The sequence below is a fragment of the Cyprinus carpio genome, chromosome A5, assembly GCF_018340385.1.
Source record: "Cyprinus carpio isolate SPL01 chromosome A5, ASM1834038v1, whole genome shotgun sequence".
Taxonomy (NCBI): Eukaryota; Metazoa; Chordata; class Actinopteri; order Cypriniformes; family Cyprinidae; genus Cyprinus; species Cyprinus carpio.
In genome coordinates this window covers 21,891,859-21,916,685 of record NC_056576.1, presented here as the reverse complement: position 1 = coordinate 21,916,685, position 24,827 = coordinate 21,891,859, and the positions used below count along the sequence as shown (strand labels likewise).

The window sequence follows — 24,827 nt, the reverse complement described above, 5'->3', positions numbered from 1 at the left end:
CCTCTCTCTCTCTCTCTCTCTCTCTCTCTCTCTTCCTCGTCTCTCTCTCTCTCCTCTCTGGTGTGTGTGTGTGTGTGTGTGTGTGTGTGTGTGTGTGTGTCTGATAAGAAAGAAATGCAGCATTGGTGGGAACTGGTCCAGAAAGCAGAAAAAAACCTTGCCACATTCAGTGCAGCACAGCGCTGTGGCAGAGCAGCAGCCTCAAAACGGAGTTTAGAACTCCAAACTGCAGCCCTCATCCCACAAACACACATTCCTGCACTGTCCCATCTTAAACACTGATGTTATCAGTATGGACATTTTTGATGCCACACTTGTTGATACTGTATATGGATACTTAATGTGACCTGTGGTGTGACACACAATATTTAATCAGCATTTTGATAGTGATTTTAAAAAAATTGAAAAAATTTGAAATACTTTAGGTGCCAATTCTTACTTTTTAAGTTGTTTATTAGTATGCCTATTACTAGCATATTGGTTATTTATTAGTACTAATAAAGCACATGGACCATATTTTAGATCCATTAATCCTACCCCATGTCTACTTAACAACTACCTTACTATCAATAAGAAGCAAATTAGGACTTAGTTAATAGTGAGAATTGGTCCTCAAACTAAAGTGTGAAAAAATGTGGTAACAATTTTTGTCCATTACACGTTACATGTACTTAATAAAGTAATAACAGTAAATTATGGATAATCACATGCAACTAATCCCCCTCCCAAAAAAACTCTAACCCTGTATAAGTACATGCTGTTTGTTAATATTATTCAGTAGTTGTATAATTGTAATTACACTGAAATAACATTGTAACAAAGACCCACCCCCCCCCCCCCCCCCCCCCGCCTTATGATAGGGCAATAAGAAAAGCAGGAGACACAAGACAAGTGTTCTACTGCATCATACCAGCTACATTAATTCCTTAAAATTATTTAAAGGAATTAAGTAAAGAATTTAAGGAAATAAAAAAAAGTCCTGAATGTACTGTAATGTAATTACTTTAAACAAATAATATTTTTAGCTAAAACATACAAACAAATGCACATAGTGGTAATAGATTTCTTAACCAAGCATAACCAAGAAAAACCAATGTATATTCATCATGGATTCTTGTTCCAATTATTCACCAGTAAATATAAATGCAGCTCTTCACACCCAGACATATATAGTTTACATAGATTACTAGGAGTCACACAAATTCCCAAATGCAGAAAGTCTCTGGGTTTCAGATGACAATTGCCCTGATCCAGGAAAACCCGACACTGCTGGTGCAGCCTATTAACAATACCAGAGGGGTGGGGTTGACAAATGCAGAGTCATAGGAAACGCAATTCTGCCGATCTATCATGGATGTGTGAGAGAGTGACATAGACACATATTCAAAGTCACAGTCAGTGTGGGACAGTGACGCACGTTACTCTTGTTGTTAGGGGTCAAACGAACTCTCATCACCCTGTCACTGTTAACTGATGTGTATTCCAGCAGTTGTGGAGCTGGTGGACCCCTCATGTTTCTTTCTGGAGCTGTCCTCCCTGTTGCCTCTCTCAAAACTGCAATGCAGAAGAGACTCTGGACCCCAAATAACACAGCCTAACAACCTGAACCCACATTTACAGCTCAGAGAGAGGGAGAAGGAGGGAGGAAAGGAGCAGAGAAGGGGTGTGAGAGGAAGGAAGGGAGGGACAGGCAGTCAGCCAAGGTGGGGAAAAGTTGAGTGTGAGCCAGATTTTTCAGAGAGAGAGAAAGAAAGGAGGGGGGGGGGGGGGGGCTGCTTTTGAACAGACTAGCTGCAGTTGTCCCCAGACCTCCAGTGCTTCAATGCTCTTCACTTCTGTTTTACCGGCTGGATTGTGTGTGTCCCTCAAAAGGTGCACCGATGAGAGTGTGTGTGTGTGTGTGTGTGTGTGTAAGAGGGTGTTCGTGCGTGGCTGAGAAGTATTGGGACCAAAGCACTGCGGATTTGTGTGCAGCATATTCTGTGGACTGATGCCCTCTGCTTCTCCAAACAGGACACACAGATTTACCTGCTTAACAGAGGTACGCCACAGATGCACACACACACACACATACACACTGACTCAACCAGACACAAAAACATGCAGCTCTTGAGTCAAACATTTTGGTTGTTTTTTTTTGTTGTTGTCAGAAATGTATATATATTATTATATTATAATGCTGGAGAATGGACTTCATGCACAAATATAAAAGTTCAGTGTGTTCATCTTTACAGTAATGGCATTCAGAACCAAGATATGTGAGATCTTTTGTGCCTCTATATACTTGTAATATGTATGTATGTATTTTAATAATTACATTATAATTGAGGATATTTTATTAATTTAACAAATGTAATAATAATAATAATAATGTTTATTATTATTATTATTATTATTAGTAGTAGTAGTATTGTCAGTTTAGATCAAATTGGACCAAGTTAATAAATATACATCATTACATTTATTAAAATAATAATAAAATAAAAAATTGTTAATAAAACTAGTTACTAGTAGTTATTGATATTATATATTATACATAAATATATTTTATTTGTATATTTTATTATATATGCATGTATTTTTTTTATTATTTATCAATGTATAAATAGTTTTGGTTCATATATTAAGAGATATTAATTTTTATTCATATATATTTTTTTTAAAATACATATTTATTAATTTGCATGCATGCCATAGACGCTTACATCCAAACCAGCTTACAGTAAACTGCATCGAAACTTGCTGACTTTAGTATATTCTGTCAGCTGATCTCTCTTGTTGACATTTTAACAGATAGGGTTATAGTTAATGTGGGATCACGTTTTTGAATACAGGAAATTGTGGAGTGTTTTATGTCTCTGTATGTACTTTGTATAAGTCTTGCTGCCCTCTGTTGTAGAATTTTTCTGATCAAAATAAATTGCTCTGAAGAGGTTTATTGACAAGATAAAGCCTAGTTATGGTTTGCAAAAGATAAATCCAGAATCTTGTTACATATATACCCTGAAGCTGTTCAAAAGATTCCATACATGCATCTTTGTATTTTTAGACAAGGTATCTTTTACCATATATGAACTCCTGAAGGGTGATTAATAACATCAGGTACCTATTTCTAGCTCCTATTCTTAGTTAGACAAGGTCCTTTGCCATATATGAGTGTTTTCCAAATAGTTCACTGTTCTAAGTACACTGCAATCCTTAGCACACAGTCATGTAAACAGCACACAGATACAGTAGGTAACAGATAATGGTAGAATAATTTTCTCTTATGATTGGGAATAATTATATGCATTATATTGAATCAAGATCAATGAGTACTGTTCAAAACTTCCCTTTTTCACAGGTTAGAGGGTAACCGAACAACCAAAAAACGAAGTCAGATGGAATTCTAGCAACTTCATTTTCCCAGCTAAGCAGATCCTTGTGCTTCCAGATCTCCTGAGAACTGGACAGGCCTTTAACAAGAGGAATCTTATCTTTGATGTTAGGAACTGCAAGCTCAGATTGATCTAGTGTGCAATTCTGAGAAGTGTACAGGAGCCTTTGCCACCCAGGCAGCATCTTGAGGAACAAAGAGTTCTGGGAAACTGACAAAACTGGACGTGAACTGCTGAGGAAGGCAGGTGCACGTGACAAAAAGAAGGGAGAAGAAAGTGAAGTGCAGGATGAAGACACAGAGCAGAGGTCGTCTGAGAGGAGTGCCCTCAGAAAGAACTGTGTCCTCTCTTTTGCTCACACTCATCATTGGTAAGACTTTCCTCCACCTCTTCACAATGAAAAACTTTTTTAAATACAACAGACCAGATGAATTCCTGTTCTTGTCAGAGAGTTGTTTACTGCAAGTACCAAGTCTGTACTGTACTAATATTTCATACTGAAAATTCATATTGAATCAGTGAGCTTGCAAAGTCTATGCAGTTCTCTAATGTCCTAAACACAGACACACACGCAGATCCAGCTCCTAATGTTGCATTGCAGAGCTGCTGTAGAATAAAGTGTTGATGTCAGCATTAGTTTAGTGGCTCAAATTTCTGAGACACATTTGCCCCTGACAACGGAACTACGCACAGGAAACTGTGGTCAGAGTTATAATTTGCTCTCCTTTATGTTATATTATATGTCTGACTCAAGACTTTCTTTCTGATTATGTTAAAATGTTCACACTGGTTTATTTCATTAAGCAAAGTGTTTCATCATTTAAGTTGGGCCTTGCATATCATACTGCATTTGTAGTTGAATATGGGATGACATGGCTCTTTTAGTTTCCCAGTTATGGTAGCATATTTTGGTTGTGAATAAGTGACAGAGATTTATGTGTGCGAGAGCTGTGAACGGGCATCCCGTGCTGCTCTAGATAACATACTTTGGACCACCACAGACTAATGCAAGATGAGACTTACAGTAATGTAAGGAGTTAATCACAGAAAACAAGGGACTGAAGATCCCAATAAATAGGCTCTCGAATCAACTATGTCTGGAAATTATGACCGTTAGAGTCAAACTTTTAAGACTCTTTCAAATGTTTTTCATCATATATCAGTTTCAAAGTATCTGGGCTATTTTATCTTCACTCATTTAACACAGCAATGCTGTATTTTATAGTAAATAAAAATACTCTAATATATCCATAGTTGTGTTTCTCCTACGGTATTTTGGGAGATTTGTTACCGAGAATCATTAAGTCTCATGAGATTGATTCCTCATCAATATTTATTCAATTAAATGTTTCTCTAGGGTAAAGCGGCAGGCTACATTTCTGTAACAGAAAGAAAAAAGTCTCTTAGAGAACATGATGACAAGCATGTTGATTAAATCAACATTGAGTACACTGGTTTAAAATACCTCTCATGAAAGGGTATAGTTGATTGGTAGGACCTCTTCACTGCTTATGCGACGTCTCGAGTTACACAGCTGTGTAAACTCAGCACTCTCACACCGGCACATGTTTATTCTGTCACATTGCGCGCCAAGCAGACTTCTGGACACTTGACGTCAGAGAGCCCAGGTGTGTATGGAAGCTCACCCTATAGCCTGCTTATTTCTCATCTACAATGGTACATACAGTATGTAAAATGTGTACAATATATACATTTATAGTTACAGTAATAGATGTTATATATTCTGTATATATATGAACTTTCAATATCCAGCCACAGTTTCACTGTTAGCTTGCAGAATTGCATTCAAACTGATACAGATGCATGTACCATGAATATCAACAAATTGTTCCCCACAATGAAACAAGAAAACATGTATATACTGTAATTAATTCACTTATTAAATTATGCCTCTTATGCGTTTCAAAGTAATAGAAGACTATGAAAGTAATAGTAAACACCTTGAAAAGTTATTTCATTGTTCAATGTATTAATGCATTTGACATTTTCTAAACCACGACTGAAAACGAATGAGTTGTTTGAGGGTTGTTGAGAGGTTTCATACTTGACCAATAATATTTATTGGCACTATAAAGTCTAAGAAAGTTTTATGCATGATTTATTTATTTTAACATGTCTGGGTGCTGAAATTATCACTGAGCCAACCACTATGAGTTACCATATGTTATCCACAGACTAGCAGCACACCACGAAGTAAACAGCAGGTAAAAAATAATGCAGTGTGGAATGGTAGATAAAACTCTGGTTCTTGTCAAGGTTATGAGGAAAGGCCCCCTTTGATTCATGAGAGAACTGCAACATTACCTTTATGTGAGAAAGCAAGAGAGAATAAATGGGAACGGGTGTATATATGTGTTTGTGCATATGTCAGTTTGCCATTAATCTTAATGACCTTTTGATAGATTTGCGTCTCTCTCTTTAGGTTCTGAAAGTGTCACTGACTACAGTAGGAACATTTCATTTCATGTTTTCCTTCTTCATCTGCTTTTTTCTTCCTTTTTCAGGCATGTGTTGTGTTCATGCTCTGGAGATGTCTACTGGTAAGATTCCATTTCTGGAAGCAGTGAACGGCAGCACAGTCCTTCTGCCCTGCACCTATGCCAGCTGTATTGGGATCACTAACCTCTATTTCAAATGGGAGTTCAATGAAAATGGCACCATGCAGAAGGTAACAGATATTCAGTTGAATAATTATGGGATACTCAAATTTCTTCTACTAATGTACATAATATAATGGTACAATTGCAAGTCATTTGAGAATACACTAGAATAGAATATATGTTACCACACAAACACAACCAAAACATTTCATCTTATGCTTACTAACCAACAAACAGTCTTGGGGGATTCAAATGTCTGAGACCACATTGTAAATTTTTGGGATTTAAAATCTAATTTAAACCTGGAAATAAAGTTTTAGGAGTTTCCCTGTTCTTGTATTTTATAAGTTTTTGTATTTTTCTGTAAAAAAAAAAAAAAAGTATCCGTGCTATTTTTGGTTACTATTCAAATAAGTAAATTTGCGGCAGTGATCACGTGAACTGCTTTACACTGATGGTCAAATGTTCGCGCCATTCAGACATTCGAAGTCTCGTATCACACTGCGGCCTCGCGCTCGCTGTTAGTTCAGTATATTTACTGTTTTGCTGCAGTGTTCGCCTTGTCACTGCCAATAAAGTTTACCGATGTTGTGGTAAACTTTTTTTCTTAGCAGGAGCTTTTGGATAATATACAAAATATGATATGTAGCTACAGTACATTCAGTTGGCTATTTCATGTCAACATATTTAGTTATTTGGTAAGCAGCCGTCTAATAATCTTAATAATATACAGTAGGCTAAACACCTTCAGGCGTCCTCGATGTTTATTTTTGCGATAATTAACTGCTCAATGTGGATTATCCTTTAGCTGTTTGACGTGTTCAGTTATAGGCTACATGATCACCATGTAGCAGGACACTTTTCACACTGTATTCAGCTTTTATTTACTTAAGACAACATCCAAAACATCATTTATCAATAGAGTTACTGTTGCTAAGTCTAACATTGATTGGATGGAAATATAAATAGAAAACCTTACTTTATCTTGAGCTGGTTTTGTATGCCTTCAAGGGCACTTGAAGTGGAAGGGCAGCAGTTCTTACAAATCATTCCATTGACTTGATATTGTTTCTCAGTGTCATATTCTGTGTATTCTTTCAAGTTTCAAATATGGTAACAAAGACACATGATCACTACAGACTTCAAAGTCAAAGAGAACAGTTAAGGATATTGAACAGTGGTTTGACATTTAAGATATACATTTGCAGTACAGTATTGTTAGTCTCAAAGGCAAAAAAAAAAAACATATCTAGAGCCAGTGTTAGTTGTACTGTACATATGCTCAGTTTAACATTAATAACTGACAGTTCTCTTTCCCTATCAGTTGGCTGATTCTGTAATTCCAACGGATCATGTGGAGCCAAATAAAGTGAACATTTACCGTGAGAGGGTGGAGTATGTTGGCTCCAGTAAAGGAAATAACATCTCTATCCTGCTTTGGAATGTAACATTTGGGGATGCAGGCGTCTACACCTGCTTTGGCAAAAACCCCAAAGAGAAGGGCAAGAATCACAGCGCCATTTTCACTCTATATGTAGTAGACGAACGTAAGTGTTGCAGGGTGGGAAGAGAGGGAGTTACAGAGAGAGAATGAAAGATGAACATCACATTCCAAGGTCATTATTAAAATAACTCTGTATGCCTTTTTCTCCTCTGTCATTCCCTTTTTGTTTTATTCTCTGGCTATCCCATTCTCAGTAAGGGTGGTTGATAACACACTCACCATCATCATTGCTTCCTGTGTTGGTGGATTCATCGCTTTGTTAATGGCCTTCATGCTGATAAAGAACTTCACTCTGTTCGTTCTCGCAAAGATTGAGGAAAAAAAGTGAGTTCATGGCAACTTGTAGGATTTACACATAAGCATATATTAGACTAAAGATTAAGATTTCATGTACGCTTTTCCAGATTTGGACCATGCCATTGCTTGACAATAAATTTTTTTTTTTAAATAATTGATTTAAAAATTAATATGCTAGTATGTATGTATAATATATATGGTTTATATACAAGATCTCCCTTTCATTCTGCCCATTTCTTTTTATGTTTTTTCAGTAAGGAGTGCCTTGTCACCTCCTCAGGGATTGATAACACAGAGAACGGTCTGTCTGGCTCCAAATCTACACCAAAGAAAGCATGACAGCGTGCAACCAAACAGTGTCAAACATGCACATGAAAACATGGATCAGCCATCAAGCTGTGCCCTCTCTGTTAATTTACATCCGTGTTTACAAATGCTATACATTTTTATTTTTTATAGAGAGCAATGATAGTATTAAACAAATGTGAAAGATTTGAATTCATAACCTTTCCAAGGATGATGTTCACATGACTTAGTTTTGGTTGATGCATAAACACGGATATGAATAAAAAGAGGGGGGCATAAGGTATTTCTGCATATATTACATTTATATATGCGTTTAAATATGCACCACACATGCAGCCTCATGCACTTTAGTTTCCTGGCCCACACCGAATCTGTGGGCTGTACTTATTCTAATGATAGAAAAATTAAATATTTTCTTCAACAATGCTTGAGACAGGGATAAATGTAGCTATGCTATTCATTTAGTTCATTGAACTGGACTGCAAAACTGTGAAGAGCCTTTGCCCTCACATGTACAGTAGGTGTCTGACTAAAATAATTGTGAAAGCAGTACAGGTTTCTTGTGTAAAAAAAAAAAAAAAAAAAAAAATGCAGTCCTGTTTGTCAAATGGTCATTGACTGAAAAAATATACAGTATATTGTAAAAAGATCACTTATGCAACAGGGGAATGTTTTTAGAGGGACACTAGTGATTTGTATTGTTTCACTCATAGAGACAGACTCTCATAGCTGGTTAATCTAACTGCATGTTTTAATGCAGTACCTCAAACAAAATAAATAAATAAATTCAGCAGAACTCTGATTGTAATAAGCATGAAGAGAGAATTAGGCTTTATTTTAACTTGTCTTGAGTCCAGTTCAAAATAAACCTCATTACGTTTTTTGCTTGAAAATTAAACACAGGTGCCTGTTAATGCTTCTGTCGCCACCTTTTGGCGAGGATGACTGAATCAATGCAGTACATTACAATGCAAAAAAAAAAAAAAGAAAAATATAGAATAGAATAATGCTGCAAAATAGCAAAAGCCACCAAACAGTTAGTAAATACAAGCTAATGAATGATACTTGACAATCTGTAGAAATCATTATACTCTTAGAGAAAACCCTGAATGAAACACTGAAAATGCTGCTTCAAATAATTTCCAATGCATTATAGCATGTTAAATGGCAGAAGTTTTAGGGGTACATGGCTGACTATAACAGTAGAAACATTGTATGTAATGCTTTTTTATATACTGAAAGAAAATTGTCACATACTGAACACAATTAGAATCAGCTTTTAAACTAAAAATAGCTTGGTGAATTTCCATGCTATTTAAAATATGAAACCAAAAAGGAAAAATAATAATATATATATATAAAACCTTTCGATGCAAACATACTTTGACCTGAAAACCATGCAACTCACCCTATATGACATAATGAAAATGCAATATTTAAAGGCAATAAACTCATACTGTCATGCAAAACAATTAACTAAATGATAACAGTATATATCATGTAAATATAGATTTAATAATTGAGACATGACCTGAAAAATGCCACAAACAACATACAATAAACAGTATATCCAGTAGCTATCCCCTCATCATAATTTTATATATTATACCTATCATTTAAGTTACCTCTAGTAAAATATTATTTAGTGAGATGTTATTTAAGGTAACAGTATATACTATACTTGTTTTCAGAGGTATATCCAGTAGCTGGTATTAATATTGTATTTGGACCTCATCATAATTTACTATATATTCATTTTAATTAAAGATTTTTTTATTAATTTCAATTCAATTTTAATTTTTTTAATTTTAATAATATTGCAAGGGTGTAGTTGAAATGATTGTAATGCGGTTTGAACCACACAGTTGTGATAAAACAGTTGTGATAATGTCACTGATGCTCAGGTTTGTTTGTTTGTTTGAATCTTGTGATGGCACACAGATCAGTAAAGCAATACACATTCAGAGAAATGTTGGAGCGGTACATTCATACATTTTCAAAGCACTTATACTACCTCTTATTCAGACATTTTCATCATACTGTTGTGCTAAACTTACACTTAATATTTCTGCATTTAGCATTAAGATTTTGGAAGAGTCAAGGATTTTTCAGGTTGTTCAGTGAAAAAGTTTGATATTCTTGAAATTGGGCTTCATCTTAGGTCTTTTATATTATATTATTATATAATTTATATTAATCCCTCTTGCGGTCTTCATTTTATTAATGCACTATTTAATGAACAACATACTGCACAATTTTTTGGTTGGATTATTATTTGTCAGGCTTGGCGGTAGTCATGGCCCAATAAATTTTTTCCAAACAAACCACAGACTAATGACAGTTCAAAGGGGAGGTTTCCACCATTATTTGAAGTGAATGTGTTTCCTAAAAAGCTGTATTTCTCTGTAAATGTATCTCATGTTTTGGTATTGGAATCTGAAGTAAATTTCTGTCAGAGACCTCACGAACCCATTTCATGTAGCCAAAAACATAACTATCTTGATGGTTTGTGTCGATTTAAACTTATGTGAAGTTTCTGCAGTGTTGAGGACAGCTCACCTTCGGAAAACTAGAATACGGAAATGCCAGAGACAAAGCAATAATAGTGAATGTGGGAGAAACCAATTAAAGTGTGAATTGCTGGTTTGAATTTATTCAGTTACTTTAAGTTTATCATTTAAATCACTCAGACGGATGGTGAAGTATCTTAAATTGATACACACAAACTTGTTGCTTTTGAATAAAATTCTACAAATTGTTTTTACAATACTTTCCATGCAAACTGTAAAATCATAAAACAACCAAGTAACACATCATCAAAAAAAAAAAAAAAATGTTTTTTAAAAAATAAAAGCTGGATCAGATAAATTCAGATGCTTTACGAACACTGAGCTACACCAGAATGTTGAGACTAATGTAAAACCAAGGAGAATAGAGGCCTCAAGTCCACAGAGTCAGAAGGAACAATGCCTAGGAGGAGTTACAGTTGAAAAATAACTTGGAATTTACTTCAAACCAGATCTACAGACAGTAGATCTGTAAAACTGAATGTAAAACAGATGCTATATCATAGATGGTCCAATCAGCCCATAATCCAGAATTCTTGATTCCATTGTTTCCTTAAGCCTGTGTGCAGGCCTGTTATTCCCCACTGGACTGCACAGTCATGCATATATTTCTTTATTATAAGAAGCAATTAAAATAAAATGTTTTGGATAAAATAAAGGTTGTGATGCGTGCTGGACTGGTAAATCAAGTAAGAGCTTTATTTTATTTATTTAGCTTTCTAAATGCTTTTGGTTAGAAAAAAAAAATTAAAACACTTAGAGTACTTTAAAGCTTTACAATGAGCATACAGTACTGACTGGAAAACTGCCATAATGCGACTAGGTAGACTAAAAAAAGCATGATGTTTTGACATCATACTTATGTTAAAAATCAAATTATAAAATTCAGCAATATCTAGATTCAAGAACATATTTCTGTAGTAACACCGAGGTGATTTGTTGTCTTTCCTCTTGCGTGACAGAAGCATGAAAGTGATGTGTCCATGGTTCACCTTCTCATGGAGGTCTCTGAAACATGACATTCAGTCTGGAAACATATTTTCCTTTCTTATATATTAATGTGCACAATCATGTGAAACATACCTTCATTACAGTGTAGATCCAGTTGAGAAGTTGACTAACATCAGTGTAAACTCCAGGTTTTCCATCCCGTGCACAGCCCACTCCCCAACTCACTATACCCATTATGTGCCAACGAGATGATAGGTACACTAGTGGACCCCCACTGTCCCCCTGGAAAAGAGAGAATACTTTAAAGTGATTTAATTTGGATATGGCTTTTTATTTTCTGGATACAAAGACAATATATTATATAACATCTCTTCTGAAGGGGAGCCTGTATTTGATTTTTCATTTGTTGTTACCTGACACGCATCTATGTTTCCTTCGAGGAATCCAGCACAAAGCATTCTGGGAGTTATGGCAGAACCATAAACAGAGGGCTTGGAACACTCTGACCTGTCAATCAGTGGCACTGAAGCTTTCTGCAGCACAGAGGGCAGCTCACCTGCATAAAATGAGAATGAGGAAATGCCAGAGTCAAAACAATATAAAGGTTGTGGGAGAAACTGAACAAAAAGGAGGATTGCTGATTTAAAGTTACTGTAGATGTTTACAGTCTTGCCTTATCGGAGTTACCAATTATCTCCATCAAGTCACAAATCCCCTTCCTCTTACCTTTCTCCTTTAACAATCCCCATCCAGTCACCACAAGCATCTCCTTCACAGACAGCTGGTGTGGGGGTAAACAAACTGGCAAGATCGATTCTAAGGATAGACAGAAAATAAGACCTATAGCCAATGATATTTATTTGGGCCTTTTGTTCTATGAAAAACTTTACAAACCCCTGACTTCACTATAACTACTGACACTACTGCTTTAGAGTACTGGGATGCTAGAGTAATGACACACTGAGGCTTCTCAAAAGAATCAAGTTAAAAAAAAAAATAACCAAAGCATACAGTAAGTGATCCTTGTTTATGTTTTACAATATGCTTTTTATTTTTTTCCATCTTTTTGGAGCGTTCTATGAATCGCCTTTGATTTGGGGGGGGACAAGGGTTTCATAAAGCATCTTAAAATGTCAATCTAGCAATGATCTCTTGAAATGTCCCCCTTACATAATCAAGCAATTTATATAGTCATTGTACAACTGTAGCTCATCAAAATGGATAAATTAAATACTATACCTCCAACAGTGACAGGCCAGGTGAGTTTTAGCATGGCGATATCATAGTCATTACTCAAGCGGCTGTAGTAACTGTGGACAACAATCATCTCTATGCTGACACCCCTAGATGCTGCCACTTGGGTCTGACCCAACACCACAGTCCATCGCTTCAGCTCTTGTTTCTGGCTAAGAGTTTGTGTGTGTGAGAAAGAGATGCAGCAAGTCACAAAACAACATCCAAGTAAACCAAATGACCCACAGTCATTAATTTAAACAAGTAAAAAATTGTTCTTATTGTAAAGAGGAATTTTATTCAAAAGCAACTGGTTTTGGTTTACCCATTTGAGACATTTCATTAGTCAGCTGAATTATTTAAGACTGAATAAAGTCAATGCTTTTGGCTAAAATTCTGTTCTAGAACACATCTTACACTTCTGAATGACTTACACTGTAAAACAGTGAGCAGCTGATATGATCCAGCGCCTGGACAGTAATGCGCCTCCACAAACATGCTGGTAGTTCCACTGAAGACTAACCTGCCACGGCCAGTGTTCGATTTCTGTGTCCACCCCACCAACAATACGGTCCTCTCCCACCACCTCTCCACAGTCTGTATTAACACAGAGAAGACGTTTATAATCAGGCACATAAAGATATTAGTATGCTTCCAAATTCCTGGAAAAAAAAAAGGAACAAGAATTTACATTCAAAAATAAAATGACGTAGAATTAAAAATGAATTAAAAAAATTTTTTAACAATAAAAAGGAAAGTCTCTCAACAACTTTGAACGTTTTATGTCTTGTTTTAAAGTTTAAAAAAGGAAAGAAAAGCCCATTCATTTTCTAAGCTTTATATACAGATAGATTTATGGACCATGGTAGAACATACTTTGCCAGAAAGTTGAATGTCTTTCAATTGCAATTCATTAAATTTCACTTCCTGCATGCACTGTGGCCAGTTAAATTGAGATTCCAGCTCATGAACTGATCACACACACGTCTCAACAGTCTTACCTGAGCAGGACACAGACACCACTGAGCCAGAGAGACATTTGTCACTGTGAGAGAGCACATCATTGTTTCTATGTAAATGGTATGATAATTTTATGTAGAGAATCTCACAAATGATCTCATAGCAAGTGTATCTTACCTGACTGAGAGTAAACGCTGGATGTCAGAGTGTGTGGAGTCATTGCTGACTGTAGCAAAGGCATTGTGAGAGTTGTAAAGCAGACTCTTCACCAGGACTCGTGTACTTCGTGGACTCCTGTAGTAGAATATTTTCTGAATAAAGACTGCTGCAGTCAATGGGAAGGTGCTCAGATTTCTTAGTCACATAACAGCACTTATGTGTTTTTACAGCCTAATGGTCATTGGTTATGAACCCTTGTACAGTGTATTCTCTGCTTACGCTGTATAGCCCAGTTGTTGACAGATTAACCTCGTGTGCTTTGTCCTCCAGTTATCAGCACACACTGTTCTCCATCCACCCTTATTAACAAACACCTGCAGGACCAGTCTCTCCCCCATCAGCCTCACTACACAAGTAAATATAGATGAATCACATGTTCGCCTACATATTCACCTTTAGTATACTATAAGTAAGGCCAGGGAACAGTAAAAATCTCTCAAAAGTGGTGTAAAAATAAAAGGTTCTTCATTGGCATCTCTGGTTCCATAAAGAACTTTTAACATCAGTGACACTTTTCCATTTCACAAAAGGTTCTTTACAATGGGAAAAGGTTAAATACATTCTTACATAAAGATTCTTATAATTTATTTTTTTTTTTTTAAAAAACGTGTTTATCACAAGAAATTTATAAGAAAATAAAAATAGTTCTGTTAAAAACTCCTGACTAAAAGGTTCTATGGAACCCGAAATTATGTTCTATGGCATTGCAATGAAAAAAAAAAAAACTATTTTAAAACCTTTATTTTAAGTGTATAAGTGTGCATAATCACCTGGATGTGTGTCATTGGTCTGCAGTTTGGATATACATGTGATTTCGTCCTCACGGCCTGCACAGTCAGCCTTTTTATCACATACCTTTTCTATTGAAATGAACTTCAGCGAGCCAGAGCAGAAGAAAAACTTGGTTTTCACCATCTTAATGGCTGGAAAGAAAACAAATAAACAACAAACAGAGAGAACTTTCATGGAGAATGTTTTATATTTAGTGGTCGAAGTGATAAAACAGTCATCATAAAGTGATAAGCATTACAATGCAGAACATGAAAGATGGCAGAAAAGGAGAATAACATGGCAAAAGATTCTTACTAAAGTACAACCCCACTATTAAGGTTGCTAGTATGACTAGCACACAGCACACAGTAATAATGATCAATCTCCAGCGTGCTCTGCTCTCCTCAGTCCTCAGTGTGCTTAATTCTCGCCTTCGTTTCAGCTTTAGGGCCATGAGAAACTAGAAGTCTAGCCAAATCAGTGGATTTTACTGGTCCTGTAATACAATATAGACACGCTGTCTTTTCTTTAACTGTGTGAGACTTCACTAATACTAATCATTTTCTAGGGCTAAATATATTACGAATAGGTTTATATGTGTGGTTAGACTGGTATTAGTATCCTACAGTTCTAATTAGTGAATCACAACTAGCAGCTCACTAGACACTACCAGTGTTTAGGGACTCCCTAGTTATCACTTTACCTCAGCTGATCTGCATTAACTAATCAGCTGGAGGCAGGTTTTGATGAGACTTTGGCTGAATTCAGAACAGCATACTAGTTCTGTCAAATCATAATTTACAGCAGAAATAAGAGTAGCATGCTTATGGAATTATGAATTCAGCCTTTGATTTCCAATTAGGTTTAAATGTAATTCTCAAATTCTTAAAATACTTTTTATATAAGTTCAGATGGCATAATTAACATGAAGATCATTTGCCAGCAGTAGAGAAGAATGTTTTCATGAATAACAGGTGTTGGTTTTGTTTGTCATCTAAAATACACACCTTGCTGAATCAATGTTATGACATACAAAATACAAAGGTTTTTATACATAAGACACACACCTAGCCAGTTTTGTATTAGAAATGTATAAATGTGATTGTGTTTTGTCTGTGACTAATGTGTGTCCATTACTCATGAGTTAATCTGTGATTATTGATATGTTTGCATCGTCAGTCTTAATATATTCAACACTCAGATTATCTTGCCTTTATTCTTAAATTGTGTGGTTTATTGGGTGAAATGTGATCTATTATAAACATACATGTGCGATGGAGAATAACAGTCAGATAGCATGAATTAAACTCAAAGTTTCCCAGTTTCTATTGTGCCTTTTATGTTGAAAGCAGTTTATGGACAATTCTGTTCTCTATCTAATTATCTGCATCACAGTGTTTCTATGGACATGTTGTTATGAAACTCTGTTTAAAATGTTGCTTGTAAAACCAGTTAAACAGGTGTGTGTGTGCGTGTGTGTGTGTGTGTGTGTGTGTGAGAGAGAGAGAGAGAGAGAGAGAGAGAGAGAGAGAAAAGAAGAAGAAATGAATTACTACTGGGTGAGTTTGTCCTGCTCTGAATATAATTATTGTACTGCGTCACTAGCAGGTGCATGACAGAAAATAAATACATAGTTAAAGTACAGGTGGAGTTTTTCTGATCTCTTAATACGCATACTCACCCATGGAGCACGGACAGGTATGAATACTTTAATACTAAAAAAAATGTTCTCAAACATGGATATACTGGTATATAACAAACATATAAATATTTATTTCTTGAATTTCAAGTGTGTCATTAGTTATTTTTGTGGGTGGTTTTAAAACTGTTATTTTGTGATTTTGTTAATATATTATTGTGAATGCATTAAGTATCACTTTATGATTCCTGTAATTCTTTTTCTCTTAATGATCAGCTTGTGTGTAACATTACAGTTGTCTTGGTATTGTGTCCTAATAGTTACCTTAGTTACCTGCAATAATAATTAACACATATACATTCTAACTTAGAATGTATTAATAGAATTAGTAAGCTTATTTGGTTATAAAAAAAAGGAACAGAATTATAAAAATTAGGCAGATAACATGCGACTGAGTGAATAATTCAGTGTGGAATATCCAAAACATGTTCCAACTGGATGCTGAGAATAAGATCTTCAACATACCATAAGAAGGAAGGGCAGGTTCTGAACCTCACCGATTAATCCTGGTGAAAAATAGTGAATAACAACATTATTTAGTAGAAGCTGGTCATTGAGAATTATTTCAAAAGTATTACTTTTTGTGTGAAATCTAAATATGGAGAACAGATAAACAGCTTAAGTGATCTGGATTTGGTCAGACTATCAATGCCTGTCACTGTAACTTACATCCAATCTGACTGACTGATCTTTTTCACTTTAGTATTTTATATTATTTCATAAAAGTCTGTATCACAAAAGACCGTTTTCATGAATAGATTTACAAAGCTTTTTCAAAGTATTTTCTATTGGGTTCAGTACACATGAAAAAAATAAAAAAGCACCTATGTCTGTGTTTCTGTTACCCTCCTGTATGCGGGAGTGAATACTGTAAACTCTTAATATAGAAACCAAAATAAATATAGGCCTATGCTGCTTTTGTGTGTAGTGTACTTGAAAACCAGTTTATGATATATAAATAGGTGATGTAAAAAAAAATACTAGTAGTATACCAGAAATCACTTTACACATTGTGTGCAGTGTGAAACAAGCCTAATAAAGGTCTGCTTTCATTTCATCAAAACAGTACAACAAATTCAATAGAAGTGATGCACCTATGAATATAATGCACCTAAGTAACTAGGAGACCTGACTGAGATGTCTGAATTTCTCTGTCAACTCCATGCAACATCTTGCTTGCCTTTATAATGTCAATATATGTATGTCTTTACACAGGTGTGTGTATGGGCACTTTTAAACACTTATTTGAATATGGAAAAAGAGGTTCATTGGATCACACATAAGGTCAGATAGGACTAACAAAGTAAAGGGAATTCTGGTTTCACCTGCTACCAAATCCCCATGCAGTCATATCCACAGTCAAATACTTGCTCACCAGTGTGTTGTAAACTGATTTGTATCAGCACGTTTGTGTCTCACATGGTAATCATCCCCATGTCCAAATTTGCATCACATACACATTCAAATGTACCAAAAATCAGGATTACAATTTTTAAACAAGGTTCCAAAATGTTGTCATTTTCAGAGGAATTTATTTGAGAGAATAGTTCAACTTACCAATAATTGCACCCTCTGGTGGTGAGGAGGTGGTTATGTTGCATCCAGAGAGAAATTCATAACAATGAATATATGTTTAAGTTATAAGAAACTGTGTATAACTTATGACAATAAAACCTGGTAATATATATACTAAATATATATAATGTTTACTGTGAATTTAATTTGATGACAGATGAGAGCGAACAGTATTTATAGAAATATAGATTTACAAATATCTTGCACTTATTTTATGAATACAGGCTGAGTCTCCTCCCTTATATGATTCTGTGGTGGATTACAACACGCCTCCACCTTTATATCCGAGTCTTGAGACACTGTCAGCCACCCAAGCCCAGCCATACCACATACCTCAGCCAGTACATCAAACACCTGCTCCTGGTGTAGTACAGACAAGTAATATTTGTTAGCACACACCTATCTATACACACATATGGGTCTTAAAACACATCATCATAATTAAAAAATTAAAATCTTTATATCTGTATTAAATAATTTTTATCATTTGTTTATCTGTGTCAATAGTCATTGTTGTTTCCTTTTCTGCAGTCCCGACACAGAGAAGTCAAATTCCCTTTTTCAGGAACAAAAGGTATTGCTATGGCGGGTCGAGTGGTACTGCTGTTCTAGTTGTTCTGGTTGTAATTGCCGTCTGGCTGGGAGGTGAGCATATATTTTAAAGTATGTAATAATATTGACATTTGTGCTGTTTTGCCCACTACTTTTTATCAGACAGTATTTACTGATATTTTGGGGTGTGTATACTGTAACACTCATACAAGTTTCTAACTAGGACTTCTAACTAAATTGTAATTTGGTGCAGCCTCCATGAAGAGTAACTTTTTACAGGTACAATTTTAACTCAATTTTCGACTCCTGCACAGTGCGTTATGGGCCGTCACTGTGGGCTCTCTCAGAGAAAGAAACAGAGACAGACACATGCCCCCCTTTATCAGTCAACTGTGATGGGAAGAGAGACTGTTCTCAAGGCAGTGATGAATCTCGCTGTGGTCAGTGTCAATCACATGTCAATAATGGAATCTTCTTTCAGTTGGAAATCATATACTGATTTGACTTTAATGTTTCTATAGTGCGGTTTGGTACAGCAAATGAACTGCAGGTCATGACCTCTAAGACCAAAAGCTTCCTTCCCGTCTGTGCACAGGGCTGGAGTAAAACCATAGCAGACCAAACCTGCCAACAGCTTGGTTTCAGACAGTAAGTATAATATACACACACAAACACACATTATTCCTGTGATCTGAAATATTTTTACAGTCATTCAGAGAAGACTTGGTTTTGGAATTTCTATGAAAAAAAAAATATTTGTAAAAAAAAAATCTCTTCTATTTCTATTACAGTATTTATATTATTACTTTATATTACATTTTTAAACTGGTCTTCACTATGAAAATAGCCATGGAAGCTGTCATGGCATTGAATCACAAACATTAAACAATATTAAGAATATCTGTATGAAATGTATTCATGCGTGTTTCGGTTTGTGTGCTTTACAGGAGTTATAAAGATGATGTCTTGCAAACCAGCTCATCTGCCTTTCAAAGTTTGAACAATCAGTTTACAAATACCATCCAGGGGAGCGTTAATATGAGGTAAAAACCAGAAATGTGTATAATTTGCTGCTGAAAAACACAGAAAGCAGAAAAATAATTCTAATTTAACCTACAGAAAACAAAATCACTCCAACAAAAGCACATGAAGCTATAGCAATCAGTATATGTGTAGCTAATTTCATATGATAATGCTAAAGTTTATGCCTTACAAGGAGAAAAAAAAAACCCACTAATTTGCTAAGGTTTTAAGCATGAAGGTCCACCACTAAACCTAATATTCAGTGGGGCATAAGCAGATACAAAAAAAAAAGTAAAATAATCAAGGTTGTACAAATTCATATGAATTAGCCTGCAAATCAGCAAAACATAAAATTGTTACAAATGACTACCCAATTGGGTTGGAAAATAACTAGAACACATCTTGTCAGTGTAAACAGTAAACTATTATACTGAATTTAAAAGTGCAATCAAACATTGCATTTTTAATTCATTTAAATATTTAAAAAGTATGAAAATATATAATGATTTGGTATATTTAGATACAGAAACATCAAAACTGAAAATGCTCTTGGTCTCTATCATGTGTGTAACAATGTTGATTTAACTGTAGTGCATCCTGTCCTGGTCAGAAGACTGTGTCCCTGCAGTGCAGCAGTGAGTACCCTACACTATTGCTACATGTTATTGCTGCATGATAATGCTATCTAAGTCTAAACACTCATGCTTCCTCACTCTCTCCTATTCTTTCTCTGTTTAGAGTGTGGACAGCCAACAGGATCGAGGATCATAGGGGGGAGTGTGGCTGCTGACGGTCAGTGGCCGTGGCAGGCCAGTCTGCACTTCCAAGGGTTTCACACATGTGGAGGAACTCTGGTGGCTCCAGACTTCATCATTACTGCTGCTCACTGCTTCCCCAAGTCAGTATGCATTACATTAGATAGACTGACAGAAGATTTGATGACAAGTCTACATGTTGGAAACAATATCGTGGCCTTAAATTCTAATTAAGAATAATGAGTACATTAGCAAATAATATCCAAAAAGCATGAATGGATGAACAGATGAATGAATTTGCTCCCCCCCCTCCCCCCCCCCCCTTTCTTAGAGGAACATCCGGCTCTCAGTTGCCTAATAACTGGAAAGTGTATATTGGTTTGGTGTCCCAGCTCCGGCCTCCCAGCCCATATTCTGTAAAGCAAATCATTTTACATGAGAATTATGACTCAGCAACAAAAAACAATGATATCGCCTTGCTTAAACTCAGTAAACCTGCCAGTAAGTTTGTACATTTACACAGAATCATGAATACATAATTACTCAAGTGCATACAATGTATAATACATTATTAACCATACACAGCACTGTCTAAATTACCATAAATATAAAACTCAAAGAGGCACTTCTGACCACTGGCATGTTTTGTACATACCGTTAGGTGATATACAGCCTGTCTGCCTGCCTGTGTTTGGCCAGATCTTTCCAACTGCCAAACAGTGCTGGACCACAGGTTTTGGAGTTACCTCTGAAGGGGCAGGTATGTATGTGTATGTATTTTGTTGTTTGAGTTTGAATGTATTGATTTATGCATTAATAATAATAATGCTGGCCTTTCTCCACGTGTGTGTGCAGATAGTAGTTCCACTCTTTTGATGGAGGTCGCGGTAGACCTGATAGACTCAGCTGTGTGTAACTCAAACACTGTTTACGGCGGACGTATCACTGAGCAAATGCGGTGTGCAGGAGATCTTAAGGGAAGGAAAGACTCCTGCCAGGTTGGACACATTCTCATATTCTTAAGCTTACAAATGCTGCCACCTTTCGGTACAATATTATATTGCAGTTTGAACTTTGTACTGTTTTTAATATGCTTTTCTATGTTCATTCAGTATTATTTCTTCTTTTTTTCAATCTCACTCTCTTTCCAGGGCGACAGTGGGGGTCCACTGGTGTGTAAAGTTGATGACAAATGGTATCTCACAGGCGTAACAAGTTGGGGTGATGGCTGTGGAAGGCAGAACCGTCCAGGGGTCTACAGTAATGTGGGGCAACTTTTAATGTGGATATATGGCAAGATGCAGGTAAACACACTTTTGCATTTTTACATGCAAACACACATAAAATAAGCATTTTGAGTTCATTATGAGTTAATATACTTATACTTTCTTTAGAGTCTCTTACCATTCATGTTTTCTATCTTTGTCTCTTTCTCTCTCTGTTTCCTTAATTACAGCAACAGCGACCGTGACCTTCTACTCTGCTGTTTTATGTACCAAAATATATTTTTAATTTTTTTTTAAAGTGACAGTTCACAGTAACATGCACTTTTGCAGTAAATATATATTTCTGTAAAAATTTTAATTCATTATTTAAATCATGAAAATCCAAAAAGTCTTTATTCCTTTTGTAAATGTGTCTGTAATGATTTTATTTTGGAGATATTAATGTTCCTGAATACAACATGGATTACATTACTGTATCTATCTGGAACAAAGTACCAGAAAATTTTAGCTGTACAATTCTCTCTGAATCTCACTGTATATTGTGTATTATATGTACTGAGCAGGTCTACTATTGAGGAGGAACTTATGTTTCCTAGCAATACATGTTACATGTAAAGATTTCCAATAATATGTTAATTTGAATACAGTGGAGCAGCATATTGAACTGAAGTGTCTTTCACTCTGAGAATAAAGCAGCAGGCTGCGATGGTTTTACTTTTGATTTCTACTGAAAAATAAAACAGTAATACTGTTCTTGAAGACCATTTCTTTTCCGTCTAAACTGTGAAAGTTTGCAGGATCTTTCAACTTAGTCATAATCATTAACTTTAGAAAGACTACACCACTTGGTGCCTTTTTACACGCTATAGCTTTATTTTCCAACTTTTTAAAATGAGAGAAAGAAAACTAAAACCTGATCTTTATGTGGACACTATTTTCCACTTGTACTTATTTGAAAACAAGAGTAAACAGAAGCAATCTGTTAGATTAAATACTTCCGCACAAAACTAAAGTGATTAGTTATGTATTTGTTCTACACTTATTTATGTGTTCTTTAAAAAATGGCAGACTAATTTTTAACCACCCACTGAAATAGAACTAACAGATAAACAAACAGTTTTGAATTCTTCTAAAAATCTCAATGTAATTTATTAACATAATTTAAAATGTATTAACATAAAAAGTATACATTATAAAATGTCTGTATATAATTTTTGTATTTTATATCATGAGTTATTTTTCTATCTTACATCTGGCCTTCAAAGATTAAATCTGTCTCTCATGGTCTGCTTGTTCCTCTGTGAGTTATACTGACCTTGTCAGCTTATTGCAAAGGTACATTCACCACTGCTCAATGGTTAGATATTAAGAAATGGCCCAAAGGCTTGTGATTATGCATATGTTTTGAGATTTATGGGATAAAACAGGTCAGAGAGAAGGGCTTGAAGGTCATTACACACTCTTTTTCCATCCCTGTAGCTCTCACTGATTTGTCATTTGCTCCACCAGTTACAATTCCACCATCAGAGAGTTTAAGGTGTTCCCTGCAAAAACTCAAACTCCTCTCTGACTTACACGCTCACACACATATATCACCTTTGTGGAATTTTCAACTCTTTCAACTTTGAGATCTTACACCACCGCTAACAATGGGAGTGGGTAAGTTTGATTCAACTTTACTGTTTTGATAATCAGTATTTATCAAAACTAAAAAACCTGACTGTGTAGGCATTAAACTTGAATGTATGCTTCTTTTTAAAAAAAATTGATCATATATCACACAACTTAAATAGAGAGTTCACCTAAAAACAATTAAATTCTGTCATCATAAACACCCTCATGTCATCACAAACCTGTATGTCTGGCATTTTTTTCTGCAGAACATGAAAGAAGATATTTTAAAGAATGTTGGAAACAAACCGTTTTGGTTGATGTTTGGTTGAACTATTTAACAAATTGAGACGTATTAGAGAAAGTAAAAATAATATTAACACTAGGTTTATAGTTAACATTACCTTTGTGTGTACTTTTTTAAGAAAAACCTGAGTATTCAGATGCTGATTTCACCTATGGTAAGAACGTCTTATAGTTACTTGTACTCCTTCAAATTAAAGTGACGGGACTGTGAAATGATCATAAACAAATTGGATAATGTGAATGTTTTACATTTGTTTGCATCTTATTTTATATATCTTAAACTAAGTAAAAGTCCTGCTCTCAACAACCAGTAAATAAAAGCTAAAATTGTGCTTTACAACTATTAACGCAAAGTTTTTTTTTAGAAACACTTCTGTGGATATCTTGTTTGAAACTATCTTTGTGTGCGCTTATACCAGATTATGAGTTAATCAGAAGAGGTGGGCTGATCTTTGCAGCTGTTTTGTTCTGTTTGGGCATGGCTATCATATTCAGTGAGTACGTCTAGATTCATGCAATCTACAGCATGTCCTCTCTGCATACATTACAATAAAAATACAAGCAAACACAGAAATGCACGCGCACACCATTTCTTTTCTTGTATAATCAAATGTTATCTTCTTTTCTGGCAGGCAAAAAGTTCAACTGTGGAAACAAGGCATCTGCTAAGTAAGGCACATACAATATTCATACAATAAAAGATAACACACACATTCTACATCTCTTACCTCTTGGTGTGTCTTCTCTATAGGCTTGAAGACAATGGTGATCTATGACTTGTCCTTCATTAACCTTCACTGTGAGCATGCATGTGCATTAACATACAGTGTTACACTTTTAGCAAGCAAGCATATTTCTAGAAAGCATTACATCATGTTTTATAAAATAAATGTCATGACTTTCTGTCAAGACAAAAAGGTCATCATCTTTCTTACTTTCTTATCTCAGAAACGAATGAATCATCAGTCAGAGATTCACAACATATAAAAGTATAGGCTATTAAAAGAATGCTGATGGACAAGATCACCATTTATTCAGTAACTAAATTCCAATTCTCTTGCTCCGTTTTCTGCAGGTTTCATGATCACTTGTGGTCTCAATGTACAGTGAAGATTTTTTTTGTTTTCCTGATATATTGTTCATTTTCATTCACAATATCAATGTATACTCTCAAAATAGAATAAAACTCAAAAATGGTATTTTCTGTGAAATCGCGTTATTATTTTACACGTAAAATGAACATTAGAAGAAAATATAGTAAACTGGGTAATAGT

General features: G+C 35.4%; 4 protein-coding genes across 5 annotated transcripts; 3 read left to right on the top strand and 1 right to left on the bottom strand.

The window, feature by feature from the left end:
• The first annotated feature begins 861 nt into the window (after positions 1-861).
• Positions 862-9,630, top strand: LOC109085232 (sodium channel subunit beta-4-like). Its single transcript, XM_019099853.2, has 6 exons — positions 862-2,041; positions 3,344-3,747; positions 5,903-6,066; positions 7,323-7,545; positions 7,697-7,826; positions 8,054-9,630. The coding sequence occupies exons 2-6, from the start codon at positions 3,666-3,668 to the stop codon at positions 8,136-8,138; spliced, it is 684 nt and encodes a 227-aa protein (XP_018955398.1). The 5' UTR covers positions 862-2,041; positions 3,344-3,665; the 3' UTR covers positions 8,139-9,630.
• A 1,715-nt stretch (positions 9,631-11,345) lies between these two features.
• On the bottom strand, positions 11,346-15,480 carry LOC109080222 (transmembrane protease serine 4-like). The gene is made up of 11 exons (XM_042756473.1): positions 15,122-15,480; positions 14,806-14,958; positions 14,255-14,381; positions 13,994-14,110; positions 13,858-13,901; positions 13,291-13,453; positions 12,863-13,029; positions 12,350-12,439; positions 12,037-12,179; positions 11,756-11,905; positions 11,346-11,680 (listed from the first exon to the last, which is right to left on the bottom strand). The coding sequence occupies exons 1-11, from the start codon at positions 15,258-15,260 to the stop codon at positions 11,669-11,671; spliced, it is 1,305 nt and encodes a 434-aa protein (XP_042612407.1). The 5' UTR covers positions 15,261-15,480; the 3' UTR covers positions 11,346-11,668.
• Positions 15,481-16,350: 870 nt separating this feature from the next.
• On the top strand, positions 16,351-22,764 carry LOC109080234 (transmembrane protease serine 13-like). Its single transcript, XM_042756472.1, has 13 exons — positions 16,351-16,504; positions 18,305-18,458; positions 18,612-18,725; positions 18,947-19,072; positions 19,154-19,280; positions 19,580-19,675; positions 20,247-20,290; positions 20,394-20,553; positions 20,742-20,911; positions 21,072-21,170; positions 21,266-21,408; positions 21,562-21,714; positions 21,867-22,764. The coding sequence occupies exons 1-13, from the start codon at positions 16,490-16,492 to the stop codon at positions 21,879-21,881; spliced, it is 1,416 nt and encodes a 471-aa protein (XP_042612406.1). The 5' UTR covers positions 16,351-16,489; the 3' UTR covers positions 21,882-22,764.
• A 114-nt stretch (positions 22,765-22,878) lies between these two features.
• Positions 22,879-24,752, top strand: LOC109085289 (sodium/potassium-transporting ATPase subunit gamma-like). 2 transcript variants are annotated; one of them, XM_019099907.2, is made up of 6 exons: positions 22,879-23,295; positions 23,673-23,708; positions 23,919-24,047; positions 24,186-24,222; positions 24,305-24,352; positions 24,629-24,752. In XM_019099907.2, the coding sequence occupies exons 1-5, from the start codon at positions 23,286-23,288 to the stop codon at positions 24,327-24,329; spliced, it is 237 nt and encodes a 78-aa protein (XP_018955452.1). In that variant the 5' UTR covers positions 22,879-23,285; the 3' UTR covers positions 24,330-24,352; positions 24,629-24,752. The 2 variants fall into 2 exon arrangements, with proteins under 2 accessions (XP_018955452.1, XP_018955453.1); XM_019099908.2 differs by having other exon boundaries at positions 22,965-23,295; positions 23,973-24,047.
• The last annotated feature ends 75 nt before the right edge of the window (positions 24,753-24,827 follow it).